At 36.5% G+C, this 26,083-nt stretch overlaps 1 protein-coding gene across 1 annotated transcript in view; it reads left to right on the forward strand.

The window, feature by feature from the left end:
• LOC145689131 (protein D3-like) overlaps window positions 1-26,083 on the forward strand; it is a 43,970-nt gene that overhangs the window by 13,973 nt on the left and 3,914 nt on the right. The window contains exons 3-5 of the mRNA XM_081763266.1: window positions 7,427-7,547; window positions 15,098-15,235; window positions 15,541-15,616. Of these exons, the coding sequence (XP_081619392.1) occupies window positions 7,427-7,547; window positions 15,098-15,235; window positions 15,541-15,616 (335 nt within the window). The remainder of the gene's footprint in view (window positions 1-7,426; window positions 7,548-15,097; window positions 15,236-15,540; window positions 15,617-26,083) is intronic.

A 26,083-nucleotide genomic window follows, 5' to 3' on the forward strand; every position in this document is an offset into this window, starting at 1 on the left:
TTCAATTCTCGAACAGAAGTGAATATCTGTTCCATTTAGTAAGTTATCATAGTTTTGATAATGACAACTAGTCTTGTTTTTGTCAGAAACAAGTTCCTTATCATTGAAGATAGAAACAACTTTTTTTTTAAAAAAAAAGTTAACAAATATAGAAGAGAAATCAAGAAATAAAGATAAAAGAGCTAGTTGCACTGGAATTGCAAACTGATACATTGAGATTGAAGCTCGATAGTGAATTCTATAAAAAGGATTACCATCTTTCCTCTGCAGGTGTGTTTGCTTTATCTTTCACTAACATAATACCGGTAGATTAATATTTAAAAAAACAGACACAACGGGATTGCATTTTTAGTAAGTATTTAAGCCTTTCTGAGTGCAACTTCACTTACCCTCACCTTTGTTGTTCATGCTGGAGTAGCATAATTAAATTAATGACTTTTAAGATTTGTTCTTTCTGGAGAAAGACGGAGGCGGCAAATTATGCTATTGCACGAGGCGACAAATTGACTAGGACCGGTCCTGATGATATGTATATAAAAGACATGAATATAGGATTACACAATTTGAAGCAATGCAGGGTGTTTCAAAATTAATATTAGGGTTTTGAAACTTTGTAGTATCTTTTACAATTAACTTACAATTATAAATATTATATCAAATGAAACAGCAACTCAAACGGTTTTGTACGCACGCATGTACTGCATTGTTTCTTCTGTCTGCCGTTAGAAAGAGCAAGCAGCAAAGATGTAGACTAGAGAGCAGAAAGTTTTTTGTATTTTAATAAAAACTGAATCTGTACAGTGCAACGGTCTGTGTGAAGAATATTAAGGAGACGCTTGCAACTACGTCCTTATCGTTTGCAGTTGCTACAGGTCTAAAGCCTACAGACTACGGTTTACGTGCCAATTTCGCAAGTGAAATATTGCTGCATAACAATGAAGATTTTCTGGATCGTGTCGTCTTCAGTGATAAATCGACATTTCACCTAAGAGCTAATGTGAACACTCATAATGTTTGTATCTGGCCGTCAGCAAATCCTCAGGAGATGGTACACTTGAAACGAGACTCCCCTAAATTGAATGTGTTTTGTACCATATGGCGGAAAGTTTATGGGCCTTTCTCGCCTATCGACTAGATGTGTGCCGTGTGACGAATGAATATCACATTGAACACTTGTAGCAAAGAGGTGCTCTTTTACTTGATGCATTGCTTATAAATGTACGTAAAATGTAATAAGTACTACGAAGACTTAAAACCTCAAAATTCATTTTGAAACACCCTGCATTTCTCACCTACAGTGTTGGAACTCAGATGTAAAAAGGAGAGACAATTTTCCTTATAAAGTTATTGTTTACAACAACGATATTATTATTAGTCGAGACTATAACTACAACAACAACACGAGTTAGTAGTCAAAAAATGTAATCTAATGTATACTCGGTGGCCCAGGTGGCCAAAGTGGCACACACGGGTGCGTCATTTGTTTAATCCGCTCCTGTGTGGACATTAAGATATCGGGATATTATTCTTCAAAATATGGTTGGACTATAGTTTATCATATTATTTTTTTTTCTTCTGGTGTCGAATTTCCTTCTCAAATTTCACCCCAGTCAAAAATTCGAGAATTTTCTAATTTCGAATTTCCTTTACTTCTTTTTTCCCTTGTAGCTTTCTTCGTTGTAGAAAGACCTCCTTAAGACTTGCCAGGTAGATACCTCGGATGGATACCTAACTGTTGACATTAATTGGATGGGCCTGCGCGCAGTGTTGCCAATTAGGGAAATTAAAATTTTCCTAAGTTTGGGCAAAAAATTAGAAATTTTTGTTTATAAATTCGTACCTAGACGTCCGAGTGCAAGTCAACTTACGCCAATCGAACATTTGTTCTTACTTAACAAATGCAAGTACAGATCGTTACAATGGGTTAATTAAGGAACGCACGAAAATTCGTATTTAGGTTTTAACACTTAATTTTTCTAGTTTTTCCTTACTTTTCTGTTTACCGTAATATATTTTTGGTAATTAGAAGTTTTGTTCCTTAAATATCGTCATAATACTTGTAGGATATATTAGTGGTGTACCAATGTTTAATTTAAGATAGTTTGCATCTGTCTGGTAGCAGTGTTACCACCTACAGAAAATTTTAATGCCATATTTTAGGGAGAAATTTTTGAAAAATTATCTGTTTTGTCTCTATTATTTCCCTCTTGTTGGCTATATCGGACCAAACGTACCAGTATCTGGAAGTATCGTCTTTGCTCTACACAACGCACTATAAAAAGTTTCAATAGGATAATTAGGGGAAGTACAGTTGAGGTTTACAGTACACCTTGTTCTTTAATTGGGAAGATGACTGTGATTTTTTTAAAGGTAGAATGAGATATTTTTTATTGACATGCTTATTTTATTAGATATCGTCACAATACTTGTAGGATATATTAAAGGGATACCAAAGCTTATTTTAAGATAGTTTGTGTGTGTCTGATAGTAGTGTTGCGAGCTACAGAAAATTTTAATTCCAGATTTTAGGGGCAAATTTTGGAAAAAATTCCCTTTTTTATTTCTATTTCCTTCTTGTTGGCTACATTCGAACAAACGTACCAGTATCTAACAGCCTCATCCTTAGCCTACACAGCGCACCATAAAAAGTTTCACTAGAATAATTAGAGAAAGTACAGTTGAGGTTTATAATAAACCATGTTCTGTAAATGGTAAGAAACTGGTGAATTTCTGAGGTAGAATGAGATTTTTTTTAATTTACTCGCTTACTTTGTTAGATATCGCCATGATACTTGTAGGATATATTCTTGGAGTACTCAGGTTTATTTTCAGATAGTTTTCGTCTGTCTGATGGCAGTGTTTCCAGGCAAAACAATCAATTCCCGCTTTTAGGTGAAAAATTTGGAAAATTTCCCTTTTCCTCTCTATTATTACCTTCTTACTGGCTACATTGAAACAAACGTACCACTACCTGAAAGCTTCCTCTTTGCCCTACAGAACGCACCACAAAAAGTTTCAATAGGCTAATTAGAGAAGCTGTAACCCCGGCATATTTGATTTTTGCTTGTGAGGCGTAAAAAGTGTCAAAATTTCATGTGATGACAGAATTTTTTCTTTCTCTCTTTGGATGGAAGCAAGCGACTTCAGGATTTCACTGTACCTTGTCAACACACCAAAGATTTTTTTAGGTGACTTGAACCCATATAACAGCAGTGGTACTAGATACAAAAAATTTTGAAATTCGGTTAGGGAATTTTTTGTAAATTTTCACCTCTACATTTCCCTCAATAATTTCCCACCCATTGGCAACACTGCAATGCAACTTACACCAAAAAATAGCCACATCCATTTTCTAAAAAAACAAGGACTTAACCATATCAATCGAATGAATGGTTTTTGAGCAATAAGTCACTAACTGGAAATGTAGGAAAACGCCAAAAATGACCTGGGGCCGAAAGGAATAATCACACAATTTTGCTAGTATGTATGTACAAAGAAACAAAAAATTTGTAAGTTACGAGGGCTTCGACTCAAGTTCGGTTGATTATTTCAATAATCTGCAACGTAAATCAATAAATAATAGTTGCCAGAAAAAAAACAGATTTGAAAAAAAACATGAAATAGAACGATGTTTTTTATTGAAAAAAAACTTCACAGAAAAAAAACCGTTTTTTTACAACACTATTCTGAGCTGAGACCCGGTCTTATTTTCGAGGAAACACAGTAGATCGCAGAAGAAGCTAAAAATTCTCATGATTTCGTATCTCGACCAAATTACCAGATTACACAGTTTCATGAATATTGACATGGTCGGAACAGAAATTCCAGTTTTATTTGTTGATTTTACATGGAATGACCCGGTAGAAACGTTTACATTTACTAATAAAAGTACTCTGTAAGTTCATGGCTAAAAGAAAATAATATTTTCATGAAATCGACAGGCATCAACTACCGAATTTATCAGAAGTCTAGCTCCGATATGTGCAAAGTTACAAAAAAAAGATGAGAGAGAAAATTTGTTGTAAGAAGTGGTTTTCAATCTAAATGGGTGGAATTTTTCCAATTGCACTGGTTGTTTCAGCTCCACATTGAGAAGGCACCATTGTATCATAAATGAAAAAGCAACGTTGCCAGTTCTGCAGATTGTTTCCTTGGACTTAATCATACCAATAATACAGCAGTGTTGGGAACGGATTGGAAGCTGGGTTGTTGGAATTTTACCCAGTCCAAAAATACCGTTTTTTTTTTTTTTTTTGTTTGTTTGTTTGTTTTTTTTTCCTAAATATAAATCCCCACAAAAAGACCCAGTAAGTAATAATAATAATAAAAACCACAAGAATATACTTCAAAACTTGGGTTGAAATGGCAACCTTAATGTGATTATAATTACTTTCTTCAATTGTGTTTTCAATACACATCTAGTTTCAGAATTGGCTTAAAATGTATATTTATCAAGATGAGGTTTCTGGAACAAAACATTGAAAAAATGCTTTTATGAATCATGCATATAATGAATTTTGTTGGCGCTGGATTAGATCAAAACAATACAACTGTTTTTCCTATGGTTTTGTAGTACATACTCGCGTATTAGTACAAGCAAATAATAAAATGTCTTTCTTCAAGTGTCATTTAATTCCAATCTAAAACTTTACTTAAAACTGAAATTACCATAGATATACCTGTATTTTCTCAACACTGTACTTGGATAATTAGTCACACAATAACGAAGAAGAGTTGCATTGAAATGAGATCGAGAAACTCCCGAATTCTTCTCGCGTATCTGGTGGAGTTTGTTTATGCATAGTATGATTATCGTATGTTACAAAGATCCTTTAATCGTAAAATGTATTGTAAGAGGGTAGATTGGCAATTAGAAATAAGAATATTTTTAAAGGAGCTTTCCAAAATTTCAGTTCTTAAAAAAAAAAAAAATAAATAAATAAATAAAAAAAATAAAATAAAATAATAATAATAAAAAAAAGCTTTATTTCATCTCGAGCTTCTGAATTTTCTCTGTTACGCTACAAAGTTATCTTCTTTGTTTCTTCCTTGTAGAAATCGAAATATAAACAATTGCCGATGGTGCAAAGTGTGTCCTACCAAATGGAAATAAGGCTTCACGGGTTCCCTTTGTCGACAAGAGAATTCCATAGTTCTATATGTACAACAGGATATGAATGCTTAAATGTATTTTTTTTTTAAATTGACTTTAAATGTACGTAGAAAATTTATTAAAATTCAATATCCAGTTTTGCTTAATAAAACCAGTTTTACCCATTAAGCCTCACTGGACTCTTTTTAAAACTGCGATTATCATAACTCTGAATGCAAGTGATCTAGGTTCCCTCACACAACAATATGCTTGTTCCTTTCATCATTTTTGTGTGCCCTTATGTAGTTGCGGTCGAACAGCGTGTTGAACTGGAAATGTTGCTTTTTCATTTAACATAGGGGGTCTAACTAGTGTGGAGCGCAAACGTTTGGTGAAAAAAAAAAAAAAAAAAAAAAGCCATCTTAGGTTGAAAACCATTTATTTCCAAAAAGTTTTCGATCTTTCCATATTTTCGTATCCTCACTCGTGATGGAGTTGGACCTTGGGCTCGAAGTTTCGATATACCCACTATATTGGAGTCTAGGACGTTCTCCAACGCAAACGCAACGTTATAAGTCACTAAATTAAAAGAAGTGCCCACGCCTCTTATATTTATTCGTTTTGCGTTTATGTAGAATACATTTAGAATTCAATTCAGATCACGTGTAAATTGGAAGGTAGTGGATCTTATAACATGTGTTATCAAAACCTATGAGATTTTCCCGCAGTGCTAGATTTCAGTCCATTTCATTATTGTATCAATTTCTGTTCATTAAGTCATTCCTAATTTTTGTTGTTACCCTGTGCAGTTCAAATCAATTAAAAAGAAATAAACAAACGAAATAAGTTGCTGTAATGATACTTACAAGGGAGAGTACAGAAATAAGTGGATGATGATTTAATGTTATCATATAATAGGTATATCCATTAACCATGGTGTATATATAATATTTATCTATGCTTTTTCCCTTTATGTTTTTTCTTCATCGTTTAGGTAGTCATGGGCGTCTAAATAACAATAATAAAAAGTGTGTCGGATTTCTTTTATGTTGGAAAATGAAGTTCAGGCTACCTTCATGTAATAGTGGCCTTAGCCAATGTTGCAGCATAGCCAGGTAGTTGATACTTGCGTTAAATATTTTTCGCACACGCTCTACTCTGTCAGCCGACAGTTTCAGTTGGCCTGTTCTACACAGACAGTCTGTCTGCTTGCATCTGATGTACCATGCACAAATAATTTTGTGAGTAGTTGCTTCTGTTTCAAATTTGTTACCTAATCTGCTCTGCACTGTCATAGCAAACTCGTTTGGCAAATTCCAAGAGTTCGTCTCTTAACAGTGAGCGCCGTGTTTCCTCACTGCTATATTCTGGTGGTAAAAATCTGCAACTAGTTTCAGCGTCTATTACGTGTTGAAACTTGGAGATATTTTCTGCCTGCTGATAGCTTCATTTCTGTTGTGTCTCCTTTGCTTTATATGTATGTGTTGTTTCATTTTGGTGTCACTACTGCGCCTCCCTTTGCTGTAGTCTCCCACAATTATTGTAATATGTAATCATTAAAATTCTATATTTTGTAAATTTATGTAAAATTTTAAGTGTCATAAATACAAATTCCCAGTCCACTTCCCGGAACAGCCATCTACTCTCTCTGGGAAGCGGATTGGGTGGCGTAGTGGTTAACGCATCGGCACGGTATTCCGGAGGTCCCGGGTTCGAGTCCTGTTCCAGTCAGTTACTTTTTCACTTTTTGTGCGTTACTGAATTCACATCTATAGAGGATATAATCGGTTGTTTCCTCTTTCATTAATATTTCTGTTGTTAGATTTGTTAAATCATTTTTGTACTCTGCTCATTTACCACAGCCCCATCAAATGCTTGGCATAATTTTATTCCCGTTTCATTAACATTTGTTCCCAGTTGAAATTCATGACGCGTACAAACCTCTCGGGGTCTTCATGTTCGACCTTTCCTGACATCGTTGTTTTTGTGGCGACTACAAGCAACAGAATATAAGAGGAAGCGCGTATTAATACGTTACTTTCTTCCTTTCTTTTTTCCCATCCCGAAATGAAAGGTGTAGGGAGCGCCTACAGTGTCATCACGTGGAAATCTGATGGAAAATTTTTGTGGGCCTTATGCATAGTCGTTCTGACACATTAGTGCTACACTAAAGAGTTCGACTAACATGTTTCCTGCAGCAGTCAAGCCTTTAGTATGACGCTAATCATACATCAGAACGACTCTGCATAAGGCCCTGTTTATCTAATAAATTGAGTAAGCTGTAGTTTGAGTATCTTGTATATTATAATTTTCAAAAATTGACTTTCTTTACAGGTGTCATATGGCAGTCTGAACGTGGATTTAGGTAACGAATTAACCCCAACTCAAGTGAAAAATCCTCCATCTGTAAAATGGCCAGCTGAGAGTGATGCTCTTTACACGTTGTGCATGACAGGTAAATAATTAGGACTTTCCAATATATTAGGTTTTTTTTTTTTTTTTAATTTTATTTTTTAATAGCATCTTCACATATTGCTTGTGTTTATGCGTTCATTTAGTGTTTGAAACTTTGTCACTAAACTGCAGATTTACACTTAGAACTTAGATCGAGTTAACTCTGACTCTGCGGTGAATAAATCCTGACCATAAATTTCCGTAGCACATTTCAAATTCTTTCTAATATAAGATTATATCTGGATTTACTGTGGCTCCCATTAACTTGAACTAAGTATGATATTTCATGCACTAGAGACGCTGAATCAAAAACTTGTTTTACGTTTACATCGAAAGTAAGTGTAAAATAGTAACAAAAGAATCGCATTGCTCCACTTCCGCAATAATATAAAAATGAGACTAGTATAATAGTAACTAATATAAAAGCGTACTAATAAGACTAATAAACTAATTTAAAAATAAATTAATATAACAGCTGTTTCGATCTCTTGTGTTAGCTTGAAGGGGATTCATTGCTTCTTTACTGTGTATTGTCTGTCATTACTGTAAGTTTTAGTTTCTCGCAAGTATCTCGTATTGTAATAAGTTAAAAATGTAATTGGCACTTGCGTTAATAATTAATCTTATCCAAAAGAAAGCAAAGGCAGTAGCTAAAGCACACGTGAAATTCTCGAATTCCTATTTCCTTACATTCGCTGTACTTTTCTAGATTTTTTGAGAGTTTTTCTGAAAGTCATACCGTTTTGAGTCCTTTACTAGTGTCCGAGCTGTTTCTATCTCTTGCTTTAGCTTGAAGAGGCTTCATTGTTTTCTGTATGTGTCGTTTGCCGGTACTGCAAGTTTTGGTTCGTTTCTCGCAAGAATCCCTTATTGTAATAAATTAAGAAATGTAACTAACGCTTGCTGTTGATAATTAAATTATTTTATCAAAAAATATGTCTTGTTCAATTCACTTCTTACTGTTTCAACGGCAACTTTCATCTTCCTCAATGGGCGAAAACTTATTGCTAAATAGTTTCCACATTCCAAATTTGGATATTAATTATTGACAGTAATATCTGTCATGATGTGTAAAATACAGAAGGTTCCTTCCTCCCGCACACAGAATGAAATCTACCTACTTTGGTCAGGTGCATTTGTCGGACTAACGTATGAGCTGTGAGGGTGTGTATGTTTTCTCGGTGGAGATAAATGCCGTCGAAACTGAGTCATTTTTGAGAGCGTTACGTTGTAGCCTTCTGTGACGCAGTTTAGTGTTTGTGGTCAGGAAGCGGTATCAGAGAAAGGGTTGTGACATTAGCTTAACTGTGGTCAAGAATGTGATTGGCAGTTCTAAAAAAAATCGTGTCTCCAATGTTCGGTTCTCGTAACAGAGGGGATGAGAACACGGCCCTGCACACAAACCATCACCAGCATGCTTGGTGGAACTTCTTATCCGTCCGAAAGTAAAATTCTTAGGATTTGCGTGCTTTGTCGTCCCTTACACAGTGTCGAGTGACAGCGTGGATTGCTCAATTAGTTCGCAAGAAGGTCGAAAGTAGCAGTCAATTCCCGCAAGATGATGCTAGTGTGAGCGGAAGCGAAAGAAGATAAAAATAATGCCAGTCGTAAAGTTTTGAAATAAACATGAAGTATGAACTATTACATTTGGTATATACAAGGGTCGTTTAAAGTTGACCGGGAATTTCGTACGTAAATAATCGATGAATAGCCGGATCATGAAACTTGCGGGTGACATAATGTATTCCTTCTTGAGTAACTAGCGCCCGGCATGACATATTTGGCGCATGCGCAGCAGTTGCAGCGAACATGGTGGCAAGCAGTGTGTCTGTGGAGCAGTGGAGTAAATTTCTTATGAAGGAGAAAGTTAAACCAGCTGAGATTTTCAGAAGATTGCAAGCACAGTATGGTGAACAAACGATGTCACGGACAAAAAGTGTACTAATGATGTGAACAGTTTCGCGAAGGATGAGAGCTGGTGACAAATGAAGCGCATGGACACATTCGCCCGACTGCAGTCACACCAGTGAATGTCGCACGTGTTGAGCAAATGATTAATGCCCAGTACTACTTCACATTGTTGAGTGGTGCTGTACGAAAGTCCATTCGCAAGAAAAAACCTGGGATGTTGTCTGGAAATGTCATTCTTCTCCATGACAATGCCCGCCCTCACACGACCAATGTGACAACAACAACTCTGGCCGAAATGCGCTGGGAAGTTCTGCTCCATCCCCCCTACGGTCCAGATTTAGCCCCAGGATTATCATTTGTTTGCACCCCTTAAAAACCATCTGGGGGGAGGGCAGAAATTCACGACAGATGAAGCCCTGCGGAACGATATCCTCCAGTGGCTATAACAACAACAAGAACCAAGTTCTTTCTACGCCAAAGGAATCAGGGAGCTGCCACAACGATGGCAACGGTGCCTCGACGCGCACTGAGAATACTTTGAAAAGCTGACATAGTTTGGTGGTTCTTGTGCTAAGAAATAAAAGTCCCGGTCAACCTTGAACGACCCTTGTATAGAAATGGAGTACATCTGTCGTCCTTATAAATTTATGGTTATACGTAATAATAATTTTAAAAAGATAGACAGCCAATCAGAAATCGCGGAAGTATTAGATGTGTGTGCGCATCGAGAGTACTTTTATCTCATCTTAAAATCATAAGTCTCGTGTTTCGTTGTTCATACATATATAGTATATATATTTACGAGTGTTACATTCTCTACTTATTTTCGAGTGTCTTAGCGGAGTCATAAATTGAAATTATAAAATCCTCGCGACTGGCGTAAGAATTAATAATAGTAATGTCGATAGTTATAACATTCTTAAGTGTATTAATATTTGTGTAAGGTAGGTCAGAATGTCTTTGGGATCCTTTGACGGATTCAGGTGACCACGTTGTTATATGTATGAATAGAAGTCAGAATTGTTTCTTCTGATGATAGTTTGGGGGAGTGTTGATTTGTAGCCTTCTATGAAGGACCAGAAGCAAGTGGCTTGCTGCGGTATTCTTCTCCTTACCTTTTTTTTATCTGTTTTATACTTCGAAGTGAATATAAATACAATATTATAATATAAAGTGTAAGCGTCTGTAAAGTTGTTGCGCTCGATACTCACTCTTGGAATGGGATCTGGTCGTTATTTACCTTACCTCCAGCAACCATCATTGAGACATGTTTTATATATATATATATATATATATATATATATATATATATAGATAGATAGATAGATAGATAGATAGATAGATAGATAGATAGATATAGATATAGATAGATAGGGTGGCCCACCGAAAGTAAGTATACAGTACCGTACTGATCAGCTCATTGCATTGTATGTCATTTCTTATTGTTATCCATCATGTACGCTTAGTTTCTTTATTATTTGTTCTTAATGTATTTTTACTTACACCTTAAGTTCGGAACAGCCGAAGCAAATAAACCCATAAACTAAACATTGTTCAGCGTAAGCTCTAAACTCCGATAAACAAATTATTTGTATCCTTCCGCTTGTCACAAATACGATTGGCTAGTGATGTATCATTCCCACTCCCCACGGGGAGGAGCAACTTATACACGTGCATTTTGACAATACTGTCTCGTGTTGCCCAGATACTTACAGCAGCAACGGAAAAGAAAGAAAAAAAACTCGAAAGATTAAAAAAGCAGCATTTGAATTTCACTGGTAAACAATTGCTGCTTAGTGAGTAAAGGTTTCACCACAACATTCGCGGTACCGGGATTCATGCCAGCCATCTTTCAGACTTTAAAAGCAGAACACCCGTCCACAGTTGAGTTGGCGCCAGAATTACTGCGCATTCTTAGTGTTTATTTCTATTGTTTCATTAACCACACTCGATTGCAGTATTATTAGATAATCCGTATTATATTTTTGTCATTTATAATAATATAGCAATTTTATATGAAGCTTCATAGTAAAAGTAATAATGCAATCACATGAACTATTTTGCGGAGGAGTACAAGCGTCGGTAGGACAACAGCAAATCAGCGAGATTGAGTTTCACATGGCTTTGTTTATTGCAGTTTAGAGCTTACGCCGAACAATGTTTAGAATGTTATACTTGAGCAATACAGGGGTATATACCTACTTTTGGGCTATCCTATATATATGCTTTTTGGTGTTGTAATGATTTTTTGTAACTCTTACCGTGTACATATGCTTATCTTTCCTAGTGTAATCCCCGTGATAAAATGTGAAAGTTAATAGATTCTTTAGTATGCAACCTTAACATATACTTGGTTAATTTGCATCCATATCTTAATTGATCTAATTAGCTTTCTCGGTATTGGAAGTTCTGAAAGAATGTTGTATAATGTTTCTCTCCCAACCGAGTCGTAAGCCTTTCTAAAATCAATAAATAGTTGATGTACCAGGGGTATTGTATTCCCAGTTCTTTTCGAGTATTTGGTGTATGGTAAATATTTGGTCGATAGTTGATCGATTTCGTCTAAATCCGCACTGATAATCTCTAATAATTTCATCTGCGTATGGGGTCAATCTTGCTAATACAATATTTGAAAGGTTTTTATAGGATGTTGACGGAAGAGAAATGCCTCGATAATTATTAATATATTGTCGATAACGCATTGATAATCACTATTAGTAAATAATTATATTTTAATATTCTGTAAAATATAAATTTTACACTGTTTACCTTTGTGAATTATTATTTCTAATTTATATCCCTCAAGAACCGAGAACCAAAGGTCTGTACATCACAATATTTCGTGCTGAGCTCGCACACGTACCAGACTCGTTAAAGTCTATGACCGTATCAACTTTGGCCAATATCGGATGAGTTTAACGCGTTTTAATGATATTTCTTGATTTTACTAAGTTCAAGTCCAAATTTTCTGGACAGTATTTTGAGAAAAAAAATACTGCTACCAGATAGTCAGAGCATTAATGCAACTGTGTACTGTCAGCAGTTGAGCCGTGTTCAAGAAAAAACTCAAAACGCTGGAGCCAGCACTTCTGAATCGCAATGGGGCCCTCCTGTTACAGGACAACGCTAAGCCCCACGTGCCTAGGATGACCCGGGACACCATTCTACACTTTGGATGGGAAATACTATTGCATCCGCCGTACTCCCCGAATATTGCACCGTCCGATTATCACCTGTTTTATTCCTTGGACAATCAGCTTAGAGGACGCCAGTTCAAATCCCTAGTAGAGGTGCAAAATGCACTCGATTCCTTCTTCGCTTCACGGCCCCCAAGTTCTACCGCGATTACATACATGGCCTTCCAAAACGTTGGCTGAAGGTCGTCGATGCTGATGGAGACTATTTTTGATCTTCCAGGTACGTCTTAGGTTACATATCGATGTTCGAAGGTATTGGGTGAAAAAGCGACAGATCTTTCTTGGTTACCTTTATAGTTACTAAGCTCGTTAAGATCTAAAACCATGCCAAGTTTGGTAAGAATTGGATGAGTTCCATCTTTCGCGTTTTAATGAAATTTCTTGATTTCACTGATTCCAAACCTAACATTGGCAGCTAATAACTCAGGAACAAAAAGTCTGTACACCATAATATTTTATACTGAGCTTCCATGCATACCAAGCTCGTCAATATTTACGATCCTACCAACTTTCGTAAAGATAATTTGAGTTTAATCAAATGCGTCTTAGTGAAATTTCCTGATATCACTAACTTAAAACACAAATTTGATTAGCAATAACTTTGGAACCAAAGTCCCAAACACCATAATATTTAACGTGCGTACTAAATACATCGCAGTCCATAACCTTACTAATTTTGGTCGTGATTAGATGACTTTTGTCAATAGTAGGCATTATACACTATCCTTTCATTAAATCCAAATCTAAGAGGGCACGGTAGTTCAGTGTTAGAACGCTTACCTTTTGTGCATGGGATCCCAGGTCAAGTAAGTTCGTAGCAGACACATAGTGTCCGTAGATTTTCCCGGGTTACTCCCATTTCCTCCCACAATATCATTCTACGAATTCCGAAAACTTCTCGAGAAACGAAAAATCATCGGAAAACGAAAAACGAAATTTTTTTTCGAAGGACAAAAAACGAAATTTTTTTCTTTCGAAAAAGGCCATCCCTAGTATGAAGCAGAACGCACACACTATTTACTTGAATTATCGCCAGTGATGCCTTCTAAGTTCTCCAACAGAAGATAAATCTGTTTGCAGCCATTATTTTATGCGAAAAAATCATACTACCTGATGGGGAATTGAACCAAGATTTTCCATTTGGAAGCCTAGTACTTTACCACTACACTACCGATTGCTCTACCCAAACTTCATTTAACAAATGATGTAGTGTTTCTTTCTGAGAACGATAATACGAAAAGTGTATACTGCAGATCAATGATGTGTTTGGAATGTCCTGGTAATTCCCTTGCCCTTTCCCAACCAACATTCGTAAATCGTCTCTAACATGATACAGGTGTTTGCTTCCACATTCTTACGTATTGCTCGTCCAGTATAAGAAGTCGATAGTTTGAACAGGATTTGAACCTATGTTAGCTGTATTATTCATAAGGCCATTACTTTACCCCTACACTATCATATCACCTGAAATTACAAGCTAAATTACTTACTTTAGACCTGATGTTTGGAACGAACCGGCTTCTTCCTGTAAGGTTATTTGCACTAAAGTGCACAACGAAATTCATTTATTCGTCGGCCTAAGGACAAATTAGTGCCCACTAATAAAGGTAAAACATACAATTCAGGAAAAATTGCAGAAATAAAACATGTTTTGCAGTAATTTCCCTGTGCAAGTTCAAAAGTACGCTAATAATAATAATAATAATAATAATAATTAACTCTATGGCCTATGGAACCCGGAGGTTCAATGCCGCGTTCACAAAAGCTCTCCACTGACTTCTATCCTTAGCCAATTTTATCCAGTTTCTACTTTGTATTCCTATCTCTGCTAGATCCATCTTAATATTGTCCTCTCATCTGCACCTAGGTCTTACTAATGGGCGTTTCCACTTTGCAACAAATATATACCAAACTGCAAATATATATCTCAACGAGATATCTGAAAAATCTTCAGGCGCAAGTTCAATGGACTTCCCATGGATTTGAACTGGTTAACAGTGCAGTTGTTTTTTATAGTACGTATACTCAATAGATTATTGCTTGTAAGTGTTAAGATTTAGGCCGTGCTCCCACCCTTCATAGTAACACTACGAACGTTTCATCGAGTCGTCTTATGCAATATCATTTTTGACTTACTCGTTTTTAACCAGTTTGTCACTGATACATTATGTGGTAGTAGAAGATTTGACACTGCAGCAACTTCTTCCTTATACCGTTCCCTAACATTGTCTCATCCACGTCCCTAAAAGGGGTAAGAATTGGATGTAATGGAAAGTGTATTTAAACGTTTATATGTAATATTGTAAAAGTTATTTCCCGCTTCAGTTGTTAATCTGGTGATGTATCATTTTCTCATTAGTCTGGAAACAATGAAAACAGTTGTCCTTCGGTTTTGAGAAGCAAGAGAAACAATACAAACAAAAAGGAAATATTTGTTTTGCAGATCCTGATGCTCCAAGCCGAGAAAATCCGAAATTCCGTGAATGGCATCATTGGCTCGTTGTTAACATTCCTGGAAATGATGTGTCGAAGGGAGAGACCTTGTCTGAGTATGTTGGTTCTGGACCACCAAAAGGAACAGGTAAATTTTAGTATATTACTATTAAAAGTCGATCGAACTGAATTAGAAAAGTTCTCGTACATAAAATCAGCAACAAAGGAAAGCGAAATTGAAGTCTTTCGGAATAGAAAGAAAGAAAAATTAAATATTCACGCTTTACAAATAATTTCCCTTTTTGACAGAGTGTTTTTTAATGTTCATTGGACCTTGCCTGAATACCAAAACCTTAATTTTAAGTTGCATGGTTAAGCGATGCTTCATTTAATTATAATTTACATGTAGATGTGTGTAGCGTCGTTGTTGATATCAGTTCTTCCTTTTTTAAGGTTTGCATCGCTACGTGTTCTTAGTCTACCGGCAGCCAGGAAAACTAAACTGCTCGGAACCACGCCTTACTAACAGGTAGGTCAGTGAAACTAATGTTAGTCCTTGACTGAGTTATCAGAGGATCCTTGACGTGTTTTAAATAAAACCCAGGAAAAAAGATATCCATTGAAATTTATTTATCTAAATATGCAGAAGAGAGAAAATATAATGAACAGATCAGCATCATGCAGCCGTTTCATTCCTACTCTATAATTTTAAGACCTTGGATAGTCTAGTCCAGATCGGATATATTAAGCTATGTATACCCTTTATTTTCTTTACATTCTGCACATTTAATGTTTAAATTGTCCTTCTAGTACAGCTATCTTTTCCTCAGTTCGTTGACTACGCTTTTTTTTCTTTCTTCAATAGTCCTTCATCCTTTCGTACGTCTGTTCACAATCTTGTATTCAATTTTCAAGCGAATCTACGCTTGTTTGTCTTGCGCATCTTAAACGTTCTTGTTTAACATTAGAACTTACTTGTATATAAACTTTCCTTTATTTGCTGCTTCTTCCCTCAGCCTATTAATATCCTTTCGTAACTCATTATTCTCACTTACACACCTAACTTCACTAGCCATTATTTTTCAATCAATTCGTTCGAAGTTCACTTATGGAATCATTCAGTCGCTTGACCTCAGTTTGTAACTTACCTGCTAACTCATCTTGCACCATTTTGCTTCTCTTGCAACTCACTAGTTAAAATTGTTGTTTATGTGCATCTATCTATTCACTGCATAAATTGAAATTAACTTGACTCATCGGCTTGAACATTTAATTTATTACGCCCCTCATTTAAATCATCTTGCAACTCTTCACCAACTCTATTAATCTTACTGTGTAAGTCATTAGATAAAGCTTCCATCTTTACGCTTATTTTAATATGCACTTCACTCAACTGATCAGACATTTGTGTAGTATCACGCTACGCAATCCTTTCAATTGATTTTCCACTCGTTCGTTATTATTGTTTTATGCAGTATCATGCCACACGTTCATTAGCATATTGTAATCGAGTCTTCATATCAAGCTACACTTCTACAGATGCAGCACTATATTTCACCTCTTTCAATTCATTTTGGAGCTTTTTACTATCAGGTTTCAATTCTCGTTGCATTGCTAAAAGCAAAGTACTCGCATCACCATCACTAGTTGAAATGATGTACTATATGGATTCACGCACCCATACACCACACAAACACAAAATAATTTCCCACGTAATGTTGCCAAACATCCTGCTTCACAAGGGAAAAGAAAAAATGCACTTTCTTAAAATCACTAATGTAACAAGGTTTAAAAAAAAATAAATTTTCTGCTTAAAGAGAAAGAAGAGATAAAAAATAAACATCATTAACTAAGGGTAGGCCTTTACTGGAGAGCTGACAAAAATACAAAGAAACGAAATTGGCAAATTCCACTAACAAGGAAAGAGAGGGAGATTATATATCGAAATGGAAGATGGTTTATACACCAATCGAATGCAATAATGACGCCTATTACGAAACTGTATTCTTTTTTCCGAATGCATATACTGTGCGAATTATAAGAATATACAGGATGTCCAGAAAGTTCATTGCCACCCCTATAAATCGAAAACGGTGAGACAGATACCAAAACAGGAAAACATGTGTTAGATCATTTTAAAAGTACAACGTATCAAAACAATAAGTATTGTCTCAGGGCCACCCGCAGGATCCCAGGTGGGATCCAATTCAAAAATTGCAAATGATAAGGGGGTCAAGTAGCATATCGTTGGAAAGCTGTTGGGAAATGAAAGAAGAAAGAAGTCTCGATTCTCTAAAATCACTCTGTACTTAATAGTGGCCGGTCAAAATGTCAGCAAAAACGCCATTGTAAAGTCTATGAAAAAAAAAAAAAAAAAAAAAAACTGAAACGGTGAGACTGAGGTCAAAACAGGAAAACGGTGTCATCATTTCAAAATTGCAGTGATTGAAAGTAAAAATATTTGTCTGAAGGTCCTCCAGAGCCCAGGCGGGATCCTACTTAAAATTTTCAGGTGGCAAGTGGGGGGGGGGGGGGGTCAAGTAACATATCGTTTGAAAGCTGTTGTTAAATGAAAACAGGTGGAACAAGTTTGGAAGCTCTACGATAACACTATAAAAACATCTTTCGTTTTAGTTCTTTTTTCTGCAGTCGGGTTTTAGTTTTTTTCACTTTAATGTACTCAACGGAAAGAAAGAAGGTGCCCCTACTGTGAGATTTTGCTCTTTTGGCTCAGTAATGTCTAAATAAATAAATAAATATAATAAAAGCAAATTAAGAAGTAAAGAAAAGAAAAGAAATTACATTTGACATCTTTGAGTATAGTACTGACTAGTTAACATATAATGCACGATAGTGGTACTTATGCTCGTTGTCTGGATTAACAAGTATAAAATTATTTAAACAAAAAAAAAAAAAAAAATCTTGCACCAGGAACAATGAATATGTGAAAGGGTCTCACAATGACAACAGGTGGTGATTGCAAAATGAAAAGCGAATGCGTTCGCAGAATCGAAATTAGGATTACATTTTGACTGGCTGCCATTTTGCACAGGGTAATTTTATAGAGTCGAGACATGTTCCGTCTTCTTTCATTTTACAAGAGCTTTCCAACGATATGCTACTTGATCCCCCTTACCGCTTGAAAATTTTGAATAGTACTCCGTCTGGGACCCTGCAGAATACCCCTGAGACGAATATTTCTACTTTCAATCATTGTACTTTGAAATGATGACACGCGTGTTTTCCTGTTTTGATCTCAGTCTCACCGGTTTTTTTTTTTTTTTTTTTTTTTTTTTTTTTTTTTTTTTTTTTTTTAGTGGCCATAGACTTTACAATGACGTTTTTGCTGACATTTTGACCGGCCACCATTAAGTATAGAGTAATTTTAGAGAATCGAGACTTCTTTCTTCTTTCATTTCCCAACAGCTTTCCAACGATATGCTACTTGATCCCCTTACCATTTGCAATTTTTGAGTTGACCCCGCCTGGGACCCTGCTGGTAGCCCTAGGATAACACTTTTTGCTTTGAAACGTTGTACTTTTAGAATGATCAAACACATGTCCTGTTTTGGCATTTGTCTCACCGTTTTCGATTTATAGGGGTGGCAACCGACTTTCTGGACACACTGTATATTCTTGTAACTCGCACAGCATATGCATTCGGAAAATTTTTATTACAGTTTCGTAATAGGCATCACTAGTGCTTTCTATTGGTGTATAAACCATCTTCCACTTTGATATATAATCTCCCTCTTTTCCCTTGTAAGAACAAAGGTCACGTGCTTCTGCCCTATCATCCCGCACCATTTTTGTAATGGTTTATAAATTAATAGGTTCCAGGGAACGGACACCCATACAAACTCACTGGAAAATTTATAATTAACAGGAAAATAAACCTACATATGCATACTCTCATGAGAATTTTTCATGTGTCGAAATCATATCTGACACAAATATACATGAAATAAAGTGAATTTAATGAAATTCTGTACTGCAATGTACAGTCACGAACATTAATAAATGGAGGTTGGAGCCATAAGAAATAATGGCTTCAGCCTCCATTTATTAATGTTCGTGACTGTACATACTTACTTCAGAAGGTTAAAATAATAATAATATTAATAATAATAATAAATAATTACACTAAGTAAGTAAAACTGTGCATGAAGAAATATTGGACACTCGAACGCTAGCTGTTTCTACATCGTTAACCGGCTGCACATTGATAGCTCTCTACTTTGCGCTACCTTGCACATTATCTTGTAGCCAGAGCGTTCTCACCAGAAAACGTACTCTCTGCTACTTTAAACAATGTAGTTTTTAGTCTCGCGTCTTCTGCAGGCGCGTTACCAATGGCTATTACTGTTCAAGCACCTTGCAGCAAACGACCTGGGATCCGTTGAACTCGGACATTCTCGCAGTCTTACTGGAAAAAACGAGAGTGTTTCACTGCGTTATTAAAAAATTATTCCAATGCACAGAAAGTTGTCCCAAATAGCTTTTTTTTTCTAAAATAAAAGTAATGTTCCACGTAACGTAAAATATGACTTTTATAATTGAAATTCACCAGTGCAGCACAACGTTGGCCTTGTGACAAAAGTTCATTGTCCTACTGAAAGATGCCATTCCCACTGGAAATATGACCCACATGAATGGGTGTACGTGTTCAGCAATGACCTACCAATAGCTAGGAGTCATTATATTGCCCTTCACACCCACTACCATGTGAAGGCTCGAAGATGCTCTAAATTATAATGGAACCATTCCCGGTCTGTCGCCATCCTACTGTGCACAAGCCGTTGCTCCTTTGAAGAGCAATGGATTCTGGTCTGGCCGTCGATGTAAGGAAGACAGTATCGTGATTCACCAGACCGTGCAATGTTGTGTCACTGCTTAGCGGTCCAATGATGATGGATATGTACCTATTCTAGTCCATATCGATGATGCCGTGCGGTTAACATTGATATATGTGTGGAACGTCGGCTGTGAAGGTCCATATCTAACAGTGTACAGTGAACTATGTGCTCAGAAGCACTTATCTTTTGTTCATTGTTAAAATCTGCTGTTAATTGTGCTTCAATTTACACCCAAGCTTGCTGTATCAACCTCGACAGTCTACGACGTCCGATTCGTTAATGACGTGTGGTTTGCTGGTTTCATCGTCATTTTCTCATCTTTGAAAGACACTAACCATGGAAGATCGCGCAAACCCGAGAAGTCGCACTCTTTCCAAGATGCTCGTTCCCAGTCATCTGGTTATCACAACAGGATTCTCACATTCTGGAAAATCAGGGAATGTCAGGGAAATGAAAACATGTCGGGGAAAGTCAGGGAAATCATGCATTTTGCGTAAAATGTGGAAAGTCAGGGAACATGAATGTACACTTCATGAATTGTCTTGCAAATTATGTTTCTTCAGAACTGTCAGCACAGTATGAACCATTTTAAAGGAAATTCCAGAGTCTTGAGCTATTTGTTTGTTTCCTGTACTCTCTCTCTTAAGGAATGTAATGAGTCTCTGTGTCAAACAAAGCATTACGAAACTTGCTGACAGTGCAGTGAAGCTTCTTGCTTTGGGGTTGACTACAAATGAAAATTTACTAGAAATAAAAATATGTACATTGGTTTTAAGACAGAAAAACTACTGAAAGAACTGAAAGCATCGGATAAAGATAAACTAGCTTTTAAGGTTGACTGTCAAAACTGTTTTCTGGGCACAATCAACAAGATTGTGGAAAGGAGCTCTTTCAAGTACAAACTAGTACGTGCTCTGTCAGCTTTGGACCCCAGACTACAAAAGAACAATCCAGAACTTGCTCAGTCTAGGATGAAACGCATCCTACAAACTGCGTGATCATAACAGAATATCTGATTCTGTACCTGAGAAAGCAAAGTGTCAATTTATGTCTTTCTATATTGAAATCCAGGATCTCTTGCAGTTGACTTCAGAGAACACGAAGAGAAGATGGGCAGCATCAGGTTAAATCACTTCGTTGCAAAGATAATGTCCAAGAAACAAGAATATTCCGATTTGTATCATGTTGTGAAAATACGTTTAATTTTATCCCAGAGCAATGCCTCAGGGTGGGCGGGTTCTCAGTCAATAAGACACTTATTGTAGAAAACCAAATCGAAGATTCCGTAGTAGCACAGAGGCGGGTGCATGCAATTATGTACTATGGAGGTGTGAAATCTGTTTCTATTGATCGAAGAATGCTCTCAGTTCGTTCAGCTTGGAGATGCTATAATGAATACCTTAAACAAAATCAAAGGTGAAAGAAGAAAACTAAGTGTTAAAGTTAAGAAATTGGAAGAAGGAAGAAACATGGATTTATGTTACAAACAAGAACAAGACTTTCTCGTAGAACAAATTCAAAAACTGAAAGCAAAACAGTTTTGTTTAAAAATGTAACTGTGAGGATTAACATGTCGCAGAGTTGGTAATATTAGAACTGATAGTAATAGGTCTCAGGGAGAGTTGGCAATATATTCTTGATTGCTTTTTTTTGTTTTTTCAAGAAAAAAAGAGACAAAAATGTTTAATTTGCAAAGTTGAGATATGTGTTACTGTATCATGCATATATTGTTAAATACTCACATGTTAAATGCGTAAATAACAATTACTCATATTGAACATAAGAAATATGTAAATGGTAATTAAAGATGTGTGTTGGACGGCTATGGGGATGGAGACCGTTAAAAAAGTGTATGATAGAACTTATCCCATATCTTCCCATTTATATTCAAGAATTTTTGTCGGGGAAAACAAGAGTTTGTGTCAGAGAAATCGATTGTCACTTTTTTGTGGGAACCCTGTCACAATCTGGCCCCTATCAAACTGATATATCACTGGTCTCGCCCATCCTACGCACAAGCATCACACTGACTGATCGAGTGAGAATCCTGTCACAGTCTAGTGAACGGTTCTACTTTGCCCCGTCCCTGTTGTGTTAATCCAACTTCATTCAGAAAGTAGCGAGTGGTCATAATGTTTTGACTGGTAGTGTATATGCATAGGGAACGCTGTGTACAGTAGCCACTTTCTGTATTTTGTAGTGTTTCTTGCAGTGTTAAACGATTGAAAAAGTCTTTACTGGATGCACAGAACTAAGTAAGTTTTACTTTTTGATCAGGTCTGGAGATAAACGAGGTAATTTTTCCATCAAAAAATTTGCTAAGAAGTACAATCTTGGACAACCAATTGCTGGCAATTTCTACCAAGCACAGTGGGACGATTATGTCCCTAAGCTCTACAAGCAGCTGAGCGGTGGCAAATAATACGCTAACATTCAAATTAATTTTGGTTTCAGAACGTCCGTAATGGTGTAAGCTTTAGCAATTAGTACATTCTAGTTGAGTAGGAGTTGCTTGTAGTAGTTATTGTATTTTTTTTAGATTTTTCGTTATGATATGAAATACATAGATACTCCGCAAAATAGTGATGCTTTATCATTAATCCAGTAAGTGAAACGTTCGACATAAATGTAATAAGGAGAAAACCGAACTACGCTTTATTTATTTATTTATTTATTTATTTTTTAAGAAATAAAATTAACTTCAAAATGAGTGGCAACAATGCGAAACTCAAAAAGTATAGTTCCTAATCTTCTTTTCACCGTTACGGATTTATTAAGCATTGATCAAAATGTCGCAACTTCTATCGTCAGTAGGTCAAGACACAGGTAATAACAATCATGTATGCTAATTTGTATCTTTTACACAACTTAAAACATTCAACATCAAGACTTTCATAACACCTTAAAGGTATAAAACACAACATTCACCTAGTACAAGTTACAAAAATGTCTTCATCGCCCATAGAAACACCTTATTTCTTTCAAACGAAGGAATCAAAATTACATTCCATTATGGTCACTGTGGATAAAAATTGGAACAAAACGTAGAGGAGATAAAAGTACTGGCAACATTGCTGTCATGTAAGAGACTGAGTCAGATAACCACATATATTCGGTAAGTGATAACAGAAAGTTAGGCAAGGAAGCGTGGTGAGTAGTACGAATTAGAACTTAATCAATCAAATACTGCAGTGTTGTGAAGTAGAGGTGTAAATTTTAAGCGCCCTAATGACAGTCCAAGGGCCTAATGAGAAGTTTATGGAAGTGGAGCAATGTGCGTGGATCAAAATTGAAGTAATACATAGTCTGAATGCGCAGGACTGTTTTTAGGAACAGGGTGAATCATGTAGTGACGAAGCATTATCATATCAGTGCAGCAACAGATGAAAGTGTTTCGAAGAGGCACGGATGCTGTTCAGAACAGCCCACAATTCAGCATCTTTCTTCCCTGATTAAATTAGATCACCGATGGATTGCGCGTGAGTTAACGCTAGAAGTAGGCATATGCCACAAAATTGTATTCCACATCTTAAACAGCATTCTTGGGTTCCATAGAACGTAGCAGTGGGTATCCCATCAAATAACCGGGATGTAAAAATGTCAATCTACAACGGCACAGGACCTGCTGCGTCGCTACAAGAGAGAGAAGGTGACCCCGTTTCCTTCTGTGGATTGTCATTGTGAACGAAACCTAGGCTCGCTCGTATGAACTACGCTTGAAGCAATAATCCCGTGTGTGGAAGCATCCTGGATCTCCTCGTCCAAAGACAGTGCGTCCTATCCAGGGTAAGGTTTAAATTAAGTTCATGCTGATATACAAGATCCCTTGATGTAAACCTGAGCATTCTCTACACATCATTGTAGAAAATAGATGCAGCTTACTACACCAATTTCTTGCAACGAATACTTCGTCCCGGCACTCGCAGACGACATTCATAATTATAGATAACAGTGCCAGACGTCAACAGCTAACGCCGTATAAAGTCTCCGCGTAACTAGTGGTGGAAGGTACTCGAACAGTCGCTGCACTATCTGGATATGAGTCCGTGCGATTACAATCTTGTGGCCAAGATGAAAAAACTCTTTCGTGGGGAGCAAGTATGACACAAGAGAAGTATTGGTGCCATAGGACTTTCTGTGTGACTTCGAGAAAGATGTAGTAGATATGACGGGCAATTCAATTGGTGTACTGTAACTGATATTTACTCTGCCAATAAAGCCAGATAAGATATTTTAACAGTGTTGCCATGACTTTTTACCCAGCCCTTGTATAATTGCCACCTACAGCGTCGTTACCAGCCACAAACTCAAACTGGAAGCCTCAGGATGCATGTGTTTATGTTGTAATATGTTAATATACATAATAGGTACTGACACTGGTAGTTAAAATTCATCTTATCCTCCATTATACTCTTTTTCTTACCTGAACTTTGACCATTCTGCCATTAAAATCAGCGAAAGATCGACGATAGATAGATAAATAAATCCGAAACAGTGTAGAGGAAAGCAGAGTTTAGTACCTTTTGAGTTTGTTTATACTTCAAACAAATTTATTTTTCAGCAATTACTAGAGCATTTGTTTAGCCTGAACGCATTTTGTAAGAGTTTTAATCCCGGTATGAGTACAGTCTCAGTTGACTCTGGAATTATATATATATATATATATATATATATATATATATGTATGTATAAAATCCTCTTTATAATGTAAGATTCGCGTTGGTGTAATCGGTAAGGCGTCTACTTACCAATTGGGTTCAATCTCTCGTAGAGTGGGAGTATTTCTTCGTTCAGCCTTCGTTCCAAAGTGGCTCAACATCTATAAAGTAGGTGTTTGTTGAAACTTGGAAAAGAGGAGGGGGGGAGGTAGGGTGATAGAGGATGGCTAAACATTTTGATTAAGTGATGTAGCTCAGATCATGAAAAATCATTGGTGAACTACCACAGTCCTTTGGCAATCTAACTATGTGCAGAAAAATGCCACTGGAACTGCACTTTAATTTCCCTTAATTTACTTTTAGGTGGGAAGTCGGAACTATAGTTCTTCTTTTGCAAAGTGAAGTAATGCACTTTCACTTCCAAATTGTCTTTCTTTATCAGGGCAACACAAGCGTTGGATAGCGAACACAATAATATATCCTTTGATATAGTAAAGGAGAAATAGTATTCCCATTCTTCATGGAAATGAAACATGTTGTCATTCTTTTTTTTTTTTTTTTTTAAAAAAAAAGGCGATTGACGTGAAAAAAAATTATTTTCGGATAATATCACTTTCTAAAAAGCTTCGCAGTCTACCTGATACTCAGCGGCGATCGACTGTTTAGCCAGCCCAGTCGGAGCCGGATGCTGACTTTATCACATGTGTGTACCTAAGTGTAAAAAACTAGGAACTTTACTTCACTCGGTCCTTAGGCCTCCTATGACCTGTCCTGATTAGGAATATCCTTTCGTTTACCATTTTACTTCTTTATAATCCACTTTTTTCTCGAGGATTTAATGATTGCTTGCATCCAAATATCTGGAGAAAGTTGTAAGCGAAAGCTGAAAATGTGTGCACAGTTACACAAACACACGCAGGTGAATTATCGTCATTAATTCCTGATTTCAGCATCCTGCGAGGTATTGAGTTCGCAGGATATCTCTCCAACATCTTTTTCACACCGTTGTTCTCCATGCTTCCAAATGGCAATGTATGGAAACTTCCCGTATAATAGTTCTTATATATTTCAGTACCAGCGTAGCGTGGCGATTTGCTTTTCATACACTTTCTTGGTTTTAAATGTTTTCTTGGTGAGTGCATTGCCTATTCGATTTTCTTTAAGTCTTACTGATTTTTAGAAATCGCATCTCCGTTTGGATTCTGCTCAATTATTTTCATTATTATCTGTATCTGCAGCATATCTCATTATAGGTATTGAAGAATTGGATCCAGTAGCATTTCAAGCTTCCTACGTTCGATCTTATGCCAGATGTTTCACATTTTGATAAAATCTTCCTTGCTTTAGTCTCGGAGTAATTTCACCTTTTATTCGGTCGAATGCAACTGTGCCGTGTAGTGACTTCACTTGTCTCAGAAGATGGCCCTCCTCACAACGTATAATGGTCATACGGCTACACATGTTCCACAGAAGTGTAAACTG

This window comes from Thermobia domestica, chromosome 1 (genome assembly GCF_964235325.1).
Source record: "Thermobia domestica chromosome 1, izTheDome1.hap1.1, whole genome shotgun sequence".
Classification (NCBI taxonomy): domain Eukaryota; kingdom Metazoa; phylum Arthropoda; class Insecta; order Zygentoma; family Lepismatidae; genus Thermobia; species Thermobia domestica.